The following is an 11,898-nucleotide window of genomic DNA, read 5'->3' as shown; positions in this document are numbered from 1 at the left end:
CTAACTTTTGACACTTGAAAAATCACCATTTGACTGGATTAGTACCACTACCTCCGTAAACAAGGGGGTAGTGCTAAAGTGAGGTCCACGTTATAATGACAGTATTTGCTCAACTTTGAAATTGCTATCCTTGTCTATTATTCGACAAAGCCGGTGGTACTATCCTTCTCTAGGTCCACAACGATGCCAATTATGTTTTTGACAGTGTAGAAATATAATTAATTTATGCAGAGAATCGGCATCGCTATTCTCCTATCTTTATCCACTGTCATTATAACGTGAGCCTCACTATAGTACCACTACCTCCGTAAACAAGGAGGTAGTGCTAGTACAAGCTTTGACTGCTAGGTGGTGTAAGCTTACAGCTGAGGCTTGGCTAGTACTAGAACTGCCCGCTAGATGGCAGGTCGATGGTCTCAGCTTTCTTGTTTTCGTTCAAGAACAGGAATTTCAGTCGAGTCGAGTCGTAATCGTTGTCGGCCATGTTGTGAGTCTGAATAGAGGTTCTTTATCGCCTTCGGATTCCAAGCCGTCAAGCGGTACTGAGTCATCTACATTTGTGATTTGCTGAGTCGATCAGTCTTTGATTGTCTATTTTGACTAAAGTCTGTAGAGTCAATTGCGGTTGATTCAAAATGGTAAACACGGTCTCAGATATCGATGTTGAACGGTTGATTCTGATAGTGCAAAATCATTATGAAATATTTGACGCACGCGATCCGAAGCATCGAGATCGTGAGCATATGGGACGTATTTGGAAGGGAATTGCCAATGAATTGAACTGTGAAGGTAAGTTGTAAGTTGAGTTCATCCCTCATGCGATCTCTGAAATTTATTAACAAGTTATTCATGACCTTGAAAAATAGCAATGATAACAATACAGTAAGTTTTGCCAAAGAGGCATCAGCTAGAGCTGGTGATGGTGAGTCATGGTTTCAATGGTATGGTGTAGTAGGAGTCACGGAACTGCTCACGAGTCCACGTGTAGTCATCACAGGTGTGAAATTTGTACTCTGGCTTTTTTAGCGCCAAAATGATTATTCTGATATTTTTTCACCTACAAGTTATGAAGTCATTAACCTTTTAATATTGGTTCAAATAAAGTTTAATGTCAGTAACCCTATGAATCACCCTAAGTTAATCATAAAAAAATGGGACATTAGTTACAATTATTTTTGTAAAAAAAAACAATACCGTATTGTTTTTCACTTGGCAACATTTTGAATAATAAATTGAAACATTAATTTCTTATCAAGGAATAAAAATAAAGAATAAATATATAAATGCCATTTTTTCAACTTTTTCACTCATATGTTTCAACAGTTATACTACGTCATTTTCAAGAATAAAACATGTTGGTATGAGTAAGAAATAAAAAAAGGGTATTTAGATTATTATTCTTCATTTTTATTTCTTGATAATTAAGAGTAGCCCTAACAAAAAAGGTATACATTTTTCCATGGAGATATATTTGAATTTCTATGACAAATTTTCAATGGAGTCTCGATTTCTATGACAATTTTTCAATGGAAAGTCTCTAGATTTTTTGTAATTTTGCACTTTTTGTAAAAAATAATCCAGTGACCCACTTTAAAAATTATTGTCAAATTCACGAATCAAGTAGAATAATATAATTATGTTAGTTGTTTATTGGAATATTATAATAATGAAAGAGAACACATTGATTGCGGGAATGAGAACACTTGGAGGATGATTGAAATAATATTATCGATATCCATTCATTTCCCATTGTAATCATTATTTATGCTGAAAGACTTTCCATACACATCACAAGAGCAATGCTCTAATGCCATGTGGTTTCATGTGATATTGTATTAAATGGTTAAATAAAGTATTGTTTTGAAAATCTTGGAATTATTCTGCTGAATCTCTATTAAATGATTGTGCTGTAGCACAGAAGAAGGGACCCTTCTCTGGTGAGATGCTCTCTCATCAAGATGCTCTTTACTCCGTCGTTGAACTAAAATGAACTTTAATTAAGATTTTGATATTAAATAGTACAATATTGATCTTATGAGTTAGCCTTGTATTATTCATCAGTTTTGAACATACTGTACCTTAAAAATGATGTGCTCATTGCTCTTCAAATTAAATTATAAAAATATTTTTATAAACTCAATTATTTTAATTTCTAGACTCATGACTCTCTCAATAATAATAATATTTTCGTCACTTTTTCATTGCAGAAGCGGTCGTTAAAAGCAAATGGCACAACCTGAGGAGTAATTATGCGCGGGAGAAGCGGAACTCAAAGCCATCAATCGCTGGAGATGGGTCGCCCAAACACATCAAGTGGCCCTACTTCGATTCTTTGCGGTTCCTGGACGGTTTCATGCGGCCCAGCGAATCGCAAACCAACACCACCGAAGCTGAATTCGATATCGCGCAGTTCGCGAGCGGCGAAGCGGCCGATCTAGTCAATTTCAAATCTCCCGCCGCGTCGCCATCTTCCGCCAAGCTAGCGAAAAAGCGGCCATCTATGAACGTTGAGAAAATCGACGCTCTATACATAAAACACCTCGAGAAACTAATCAACAATAACAACGACCCTGATCTTTTGTATTTGAAAAGTCTGCTACCCATGATGAAACAGTTGACTACTTTGAAAAGTCTGGAGTTCAAGGGGGAAGTTATCACGTTGTTGAAGAATAAACTGCAAAGTCAGGAGAATTATAGTAACACAAACTCTGCGGGTCCTGGTCCAGGGCCTTCCGAATATACTACCGCGTATTTGTGAAACTCTGTTTATCACCAACAATAGATTAAATCACAGACAAAGAATCCTTTTTCCTCTGTGATTATAATATTGAGAGCACTAAGTGCCGATTACACAAAAGCCGGTTACATTTTAATCGTGATTAATTCCACGAGAACCAATCAGAGAAGCCGTCTTTCCAAAAATGCCTTCTCTGATTGGTTCTCATGAAATTAATCAGGGTTAAAATTTAACCGGGTCTAAGTGTCTAGACAGAGCTTATCAATTATAGGTAATAGGTATCTACGTAGGTAATCCTTTTGATCGCGGATCGCTCACTTTGTGTTCAGGGCCTCCAGGCCCTTATAGTACGAGGATCTATAACCGATATTGGAACAAGACATTGTTAAATTCAATCAATGTTCAAAGTATTCTTCACTTACCGCAAAGAAATGTTAATAACCTCTTGGAATAGACTAAAATTTAATGTTTTGTGCCATTGTACATTCCTTCCAATGTTAATTAGTTCTCCTTATTTGTTTGATACCATGAATTACAGAATCGAGTTTATCGAGAGGATTGCTATGATGAATTATTTATATTCTGAAGTCACATTCTCACTAGCACTATCTCTTTCTGAAGAAGGTGGCTTTTAGATAATAGAAATAATATAATCAGTTTGCAAGGAAACATTTTTCAAACTCCTGTCATATTATGATGTTATAATTTGAATTTTTGTCTACTATCTACCTACCGGAAATGTAAATATAGTAAATAATCTTGTCATAGGTAGGAATAAATATTTCTTTATAGTATAGGCCAATATAATTTGAATATAGGCCAAATAAATATTTTGATAGGGAGCAAAAAGTTTCTACTCGTTTAATGATTTGTTGATGATGTAGGAAGCATAAATAATGTTTCCATATTCTTGATGTTGCCTGGTCTTTGAACTAGGAATAGCTATTTTACACCTTGTTTTCAAATAATAATTTTTTACATGAATGACTGATTAAGTTTTAATGAAAACGTTGTAGATGTTAGTATTATATAATCTATAAACGTCATTGTAAAAATAAATAGTTCATATTTATTGTTGTTAACTGGGAATCATTAATAACTCCTGAATCCACTAATATAGCATGTAAAACTTATATTTTCAATCTAAGTTTGAAAATTCTATTTCCATTAATTTTTATTCTTTTTGTCTATAGATTATTTGTCATGTTATAGATTGAAATATTTCAATCAGGTCCAAGATCACTTGAAATATAAATTATTTAACATGAAGTACATAATCACATAATGGTAATAAATCGATCCATATTTTTAGAAATTTACATCATAGCCTACGAGTAACTTATATAGGCTACTAAAGTATTTTTATATCTTTTATTTATTGGTATAAATAATATGTATTTTCATACCTATTATCTATTGGAATAAATATTGAAGGTCCCCTCCTTATAAATACTGAGGTATTTATTGGTAGGTATACATAATGAAGATTCTCTCCATCTTTTCTCTATGTTATCACATTATAGTGACGAAATAACTCAGTGAGTCATGTGCTTGTACATACTCTAGCTAGTTATAACAATCACCACTTGAGAGCAATGTACGTACAGTAACGAGATGTTGGTAGTCTGAAGAGTCATAGAGCCTTGAAAGGTTAAGAGAAGAGGATTCACGGTACAGTGGACAGGCTACAACAAAGCAAGGAAGGGTTCTACAGACTACAGCTACTTTCATGCAGTAAGAAATTTCATGCAAACTTGAACTTTGTTTATAAGGATTGCAGATGTTTCGAGTAGCCTATACTATTGTATGAGTTGTGTTATCATCCAACTATGGTTGAAAACATGGTGGAGCGATGCAGGTAGCTTTAAGCTTGAGAGTGTTGGATCAGAGACTAATCATTGGAAGGTATATCTACTGAATGGTTGAATGTAATGCATGTGTATTTTAATGGGTCGAAACATACGGTATTGCTCCACTATATTATTATGTGCGCCGCTATTAAAATACATGCATTACATTCAACACCCTCAAGCTTGAATCATAGAATAAAACAATATTGTATAAGTTTTGTTTGCTTAAAGCTAATACAGTACCTTCGCCGCTTCACCATGTTTTCATTATATGATTATAATTGTTTTTCCAAATCAAATATGCTAACGCTTTAAAACATTCGAAACACAAAGCAAACATTGTTGAGCGCTTCTCCAAATCAGCATGAGGTGTTAGAAGTTGAGAGATCGTCATTAGATGTGGTATTGGAAATTTATTTCATATTTGAAATTTTTTCATTGTTCTATAATTCCTCCCAAATATTATTCTTTAACTCAACACAAAATTATAACTTATAAATTTAGAATTCACATTCTACATCTGTTCTCAATAAAACTTTAATTTGAAAATGTTATTTTAAATTTTTATACATATATTCTATTTAAATAAACGATTTATTTAGTAATTGTTAACCCTACCTCGGTGACATTATGGAACAATGCAACAAACATTTACGATAATAAATTCTCCATCAAAAGGTTTATCCGTCTATTGATGACTCTGACATTTACTATAAAGTTCCATAGATCTCGAATTGAAGATTCGATTTAAATGTGAGAAGAAAAATGTAATATTACAAATACCCCCCTCTTGACATAAAAAAAATTTTACTGTTTGAAAAATTTAAAGAAAAAATTTACATTGACCCTAATGAAAATTGTTGAAATTTAAATTCGAGAACAGTAACAATTTTTTCTAGAAAAACATTACATGTCATCCAAAAATATTGAAAATTATTATAAAAATTCATCAATAGCGTTGTTATATGTTTCCAAACAATATCTCAAAATATAGATATCAATATTACTTTGATTTAGCTTTAATTTAAGAAAATATCTCAACAGAAAGTTTAATATGTAAAGAAAAGTTTTTTGAAATTGCACACAAATTTAATAGATAGAAAAATTAATTTTATTGCATAAAAAAAATTTAGTATGTTGAATAAAAAATTATTATTATTATATTATTATTTTTTTTTTAAATGAATTGATGAATTGTTACATTTAATTTTCACATAAAATTTCAATAAATCAAAAAATGTTCATTTCTTTCACTATTGACGCGGTGATTTTATTGATGCACATTTTGGAAAACAGTCCGTTAAGGCACTCAGTATGATTTTCAGTTTAGTGTGACTCCAGTGTGATGACGTTAGTGTTGGGCTGATCTGGATGCACGTAGTGTTGGGCTGATACTTGTAGTCGACTGCTGCATACCAAACTTGATACCGGTGACATCTCAGTTAGCATTGCTTCATGTTTGTAGTAGACGGCTGCATTCCAAATTCAATACAGAGTCACATAAATTTTGTATCATATTTGTAATTATACAATGTACATTTCAGGCTTGAAATGACAATGTAATTCGTTTTTTGGAAAAGAGATAGACGCTGCATACAGGATTAATTTAGGTGAGGATTAATTTAGGTAAGGTTTGGTTTTTGATATTTTCAGCTTTCAAGGTTTAGAGTTCTGCATACAGGAATAATTTAGGAGAGGATTTTTTGAATCAATTCTTTCATGATACTGTGACTGTTCTTCTGAATTCAAAGTTGTGAATGTGAACATGGATGGCAATTACCTCCAGGTAATGCAGTAGTGTTGAAGTCTGAGATACAGAGTCAGCAATAAGCATTGGCATTGCTATTGGTGTATGCTTTGGTGTCGGCTTTGGCATCGGCATTGATATTGGCATTGGTGTTGGCGTAGCTATTGGCATTGGTGCAGCATTGGCGCAGATTTTGGCATTGGTGCAGGCATTGACGTAGCTATTGGCATTGGCGCAGGCATTGATATCAGCACAGGCATCGGCGTTGATTTTGGTGTTGGCATCAGCATTGGCGCAGGCATTGGCGTAGCTATTGGCATTGGTGCAGCATTGGCACAGATTTTGGCATCAGCATTGACGCAGATATTGGCTTCGGCGCAGGCATCGGCATAGATATTGGCGTTGGCATCAGCACAGGCGCAGGCATTGGCGTAGCTATTGGCATAGTTATTAGTGTTGATATTGTTGTAGGTATTAGTGTAGGCATCAGCATTGGCACAGATTTTGGCATCAGCATTGGCGCAGATATTGGCTTCGGCGCAGGCATTGGCGTAGATTTTGGTGTAGTTATTGGTGTTGATATTGGTGTTGACATTGGCGTAGCTATTGGTGTAGGCCGCAGCGTAGATTTAGGCGTAGTTATTGGTGTTGATATTGGCGTAGTTATTAGTGTAGGCCGCAGCGTAGATTTAGGCGTAGATATTGGTGTTGATATTGGCGTAGTTATTAGTGTAGGCCGCAGCGTAGATTTAGGCGTAGATATTGGCGTAGTTATGTCACACTAGTTTGAAAATCACCCAAATGTTCTTAACACTCTTCATGGCGTTCACTTGTTACTGATTTCGAGATTCACATGATAACTATTTCAATGTTAATGTCTGTGCTGTACCTGTTATCTTAAAATGCTTATAAACTAAGAAGAAAAACTTGATCAGGCTATCAATACAATCTAATACACATAAAAATTATTTTAAGTATCTATGAAATTGAAATTTGTTAACATCTTATTATACAGTCAGCAATACATAAATGTGAAATATGGACATATCAATGATAAATTTAAAAAAAAATCATTCATTTTCAACTATTCACTGTTCAAATATCAAAATTTTAATCCATTCTTCAAAATAGAAATAGAATTTCATAACACCCTGTATCATTATCAAAATTGTAAAAAACAAACATCATAACAACACAACAAAAATTAATTTCAATACATATTTCAATAATTTCAGACATTTGGTCTTCTATTCAATCATTTCATAATATATTTGCATTTCATTATTATTTAATATAACATTTCATTTATAGCATGTTCATTTCACATTTATGATTTATCATTCAGGGTTTCAAAATTATTTAGTTTTAATTTTGTTCAATAATTGTATAAAAAGCAAATTATTTAATATTATTAATCATCGTTTGTTGGATACTATAGTTTATTTCGACTTTTCAATGTTCTAAACACAAACTACATTTCATGACAAAACTTTACTATCAAACATTAAACAAGAAACCATTCAAAACATCAATAATATTTTGCTTCAAAGGCAAACAATATTCATAAGTAATCATCATTTTGCATCTATGGCAATCAACATTATTAATCATTATTTTTGCATCTATGGCAATTAACATAAGTAATCATTATTTTGCATCTATGGCAATCAACATAAGTAATCAACACAAAAATTATTATCTCATTACTGCCTCTCTAAGTCATAACCTCTGTTATTCCTTCTTTAGGCAATAATGGGTTTCCATCTCAAAAAACAATCACATACCAGCAAAATTCTAATCAACAAACCCCACTAAAAATTCTACATACACTCCAGCATCCATTTCAAACGATAATCAATCATATCAAAATTTATAGAACAAACAGTTTTAAAATTTAAAAAAAAATATCAATTACAAAACACTTAGAAAAATTTTAGCCTTTAACTCATTTCAATTGATAATATAACACAACGTTTTAAATTGAATCAATTATTTTTTAAAATATTTAAAATTTAAAGACTGTATAATAAGTATAAACATTTCAAGATTATGATACAAAGATGATCAAGATGAAATACTGGGTAAATAAGTTCCCTAAAAAATACAAACAAGAGAAAAGAAAATTGGGTAAATAAATTCCCTAAAACAATACAAAGAAGAGAAAGATTAATTAGAGCCTATCCTACATGTCAGTACTGAACTTTCATGAGGAAGTATATTAATAAAATATACTACTATGGAATTTTGTAAATTCCAAGTATGACTCTAATTTGTTATAATTGTGAGCTATCACTCCCACAAAAACAACTGGTGAAGGAAAAAATATGTGTTGACTATTGTGACTGGGTGGAAAGTTCCTAGATGTCTGTAAGGCAATGTGATAGCAGACTCTAGTATCGGACCACAAAAACAAAAGTATGCAAAAGGTTTTACAAACATTTGTTGTTGCAGTCATAAGGTTTTTATATCGCAAACAAGTAGGTCAGATAATCGAGTCCAGCCGTATGTGGTTCACGCCCACACCTCTAAAAAAATCACACCTACTTGTCTACCAAAAATCCAAAGTATTGGACAGCAAAGAAAAAATAAAATGCAAAATGGGTTAAAAGCCCAGAAGAAAACTATAACCTAATTACATATGGCTTATGGCACAATATGCAATGAAAGATGAGAACATGGGACATAATTGCTCTGAAAAACCTAATTACCTAATATGATACCTGAAAAAAATAGACATAATTAAAATATGTAATACATGATGAAAAAATATACTGCAAGCAAACAATTATTTACACTACAATGGATAGATTTTAGAAAAGTTAAGTTTTATCAACAATTTAAAGATTAGGAAAATAAGCTACTATTTTAACTTCCAAAATTATTTCAGAAAAATACAAATTTAAATGACTATGGACAAGATTGGTTAAGATATGCATCATAGAAGAATTTTACTGAACATTACACAAAGACAGGAAAGAATCGAAATTTGAAAAGATTAAGGGCCAAGAAAAATAGGCTACAGGAAAGAAAAAAGACACAATTATGGACTCTTACCATACACTGCGTAGCGATTATGCTATTCTGAATCCCGGCATAACACAGGATTCCTAATCATTGTGTGTTGGGGAATACCCTTTCATCATGTGATTCACTGTCATAATCTTGTAAATAAGCAATTTGAAACAACCTTTGAATACTAATACATCAATGGAAACTTTGCGTTTTGTTTTCTTCAATAGCATGATTTTATTCATGGGTTCATTAGTTTCAACCAAGCAGTTTTGCCTACAAAAGTTCGTCATGTTCACTTGAGAATGCATAGCATACATCTTTTCAATTCTCAGTTGAAAGTTGAACTCATCAACTTGACTCAAAGCAACATTCATTTTGTTGACATTATTCCTAACCTCCACAGAAACCTGTCTCATGTAATCATTCATTTTATTTACTGTTTTCCTAACTTTCGATGTAGTAATCTGATCCATAGAAACATTCGATTTGTTTACTGTTTTCCTAACCTTCAATGTAGCAATAGTACTTTCTTGATAGTTGACTTTCAATGAAGACAACTCCCTACCTACTTCTTTACTCAACTCTACACTTTCACTATGGTGACTTTTTCAACAACAGTAACTAGGCCTACATTGTCAGAAACTTGAATGAGTTGATCTTGTAACTTAACACTACTATCATCCTGCTTCAATTTGTTTTCATCTTCATGATTATCTTTCACTGTTTCATTTGCATTTTTCAATAGAAGGTTTATACTAACCTGCTCTAGTCTAATGCTAGTACATTCTTGCTTCATATCATCAAACCTAGCATTTTGATTTTTAAACATTTGGTCTAACTTAGCATTTTGCTCATCAAACTTTTGTGTTAAGAATGCTATAAGATTCAGATCATTTTTAATGTTTGCCATTTTGTAATATGCACTGATTCATTAAAACTTGATCTCTCTTGAACCGACTTCCCACTCAGCAACAAACCATTCATAACCCATCAAGATATCTATCCTACCAATAATTTTTTATATAACCAGGGATATATTTTGTAGTTTGAGTCCCACACCAGGGCGTACCATTTGCCGTGCTACCAATTTTTCCTTAAACGGTTGGAATAGCATATAACACCTGTCACACTAAGGAAAGTTGTCGGCTCCAATAAAATAGATACTTGATAAACTGTGAATGGATCTATTGCCTATGAATGAGAAATCCAGTTTTCAGAGCAAATTAACTTATAATCTTCAGATGAAAATTTTGGCAAAAACACAGAATTATAAAACGAACAATAACTTATAAGCTTAATGATTTCAAGTAACTACGAACTAAAATACTTATCTAGTTTACAGTTGAAACACAGTGGCTATTGGCTTTACTACACTAATAGCGAATTTTGCACAAAAATTTATATAAACTTCAATTTAAAACATTAATAAATTCATTTAAACAGACAATAACTCAGAGCACAAAATTATACAAGCAACAGCCAGCCATTAGTTTCAGAAGAAGCTCGAACAGGAAAAGGACACAATTTGCCAGTCACGAAAGACAACGCCCTCTTCAATATCGATCTTTACAGACACGTCAACACAAAATTATAACTTATAAATTTAGAATTCACATTCTACATCTGTTCTCAATAAAACTTTAATTTGAAAAATGTTATTTTAAATTTTTATACATATATTCTATTTAAATAAACGATTTATTTAGTAATTTGTTAACCCTACCTCGGTGACATTATGGAACAATGCAACAAACATTTACGATAATAAATTCTCCATCAAAAGGTTTATCCGTCTATTGATGACTCTGACATTTACTATAAAGTTCCATAGATCTCGAATTGAAGATTCGATTTAAATGTGAGAAGAAAAATGTAATATTACAGTACGTACATAGTAACGAGATGTTGGTAGTCTGAAGAGTCATAGAGCCTTGAAAGGTTAAGAGGATTCATGGTACAGTGAACAGGCTACAACAAAGCAAGGAAGGGTTCTACAGACTACAGAGCTGTACAGAGCCAGCTACTTTCATGCAGTAAGAAATTTTATGCAAACTTGAACTTTGTTTATAAGGATTGCAGATGTTTCGAGTAGCCTATACTATTGTATGAGTTGTGTAATCATCCAACTATGGTTGAAAACATAGTGGAGCTGTGAAGGTAGCTGGAAGTGTTGAATCGTAGACAAATCATAAATGGTATATTTACTATATGATTGAATGAAATGCAACAAAAAATTTATGATGTGTATAATGTAAAGAAAATAAGAAAAATGCATGTATTCTAATGGGTCAAAACATATCATTAAAATACATGTATTACATTCAACACCCTCAAGCTTGAATCATAGAATAAAACAATATTTTATAAGTTTTGTTTGCTTGAAGCTAATACAGTACCTTCGCCGCTTCACATGTTTTCATTCTATGATTATTAATTATTTTTCTAAATGAAATAGGTTAATGATTCAAAACAATCGAAACACAAAGCAAACATTGTTGAGCGCTTCTCCAAATTAACATGAGTTGAGAGATCATTAGATGTGGTATTGGAAA

General features: G+C 32.5%; 1 protein-coding gene across 1 annotated transcript; it reads left to right on the top strand.

The window, feature by feature from the left end:
* The first annotated feature begins 452 nt into the window (after positions 1-452).
* On the top strand, positions 453-3,819 carry LOC111047584. The gene is made up of 2 exons (XM_022333374.2): positions 453-789; positions 2,208-3,819. Exons 1-2 carry the CDS (start codon positions 636-638, stop codon positions 2,756-2,758), a joined length of 705 nt encoding a protein of 234 aa, XP_022189066.2. The 5' UTR covers positions 453-635; the 3' UTR covers positions 2,759-3,819.
* Positions 3,820-11,898: the final 8,079 nt, after the last annotated feature.

The sequence above is a fragment of the Nilaparvata lugens genome, chromosome 8 (genome assembly GCF_014356525.2).
Source record: "Nilaparvata lugens isolate BPH chromosome 8, ASM1435652v1, whole genome shotgun sequence".
NCBI lineage: Eukaryota > Metazoa > Arthropoda > Insecta > Hemiptera > Delphacidae > Nilaparvata > Nilaparvata lugens.
The sequence above is the reverse complement of the archived record's forward strand: the minus strand, read 5'-3'. Positions and strand labels throughout refer to the sequence as shown.

Bases quoted from the DNA above. Each gene is read 5' to 3' on its own strand.
- LOC111047584 (XM_022333374.2), top strand. From the start codon at position 636: ATGGTAAACACGGTCTCAGATATCGATGTTGAACGGTTGATTCTGATA. The intron at 790-2,207 runs GTAAGTTGTAAG...TTTTCATTGCAG, and splicing joins CAATGAATTGAACTGTGAAG to AAGCGGTCGTTAAAAGCAAA.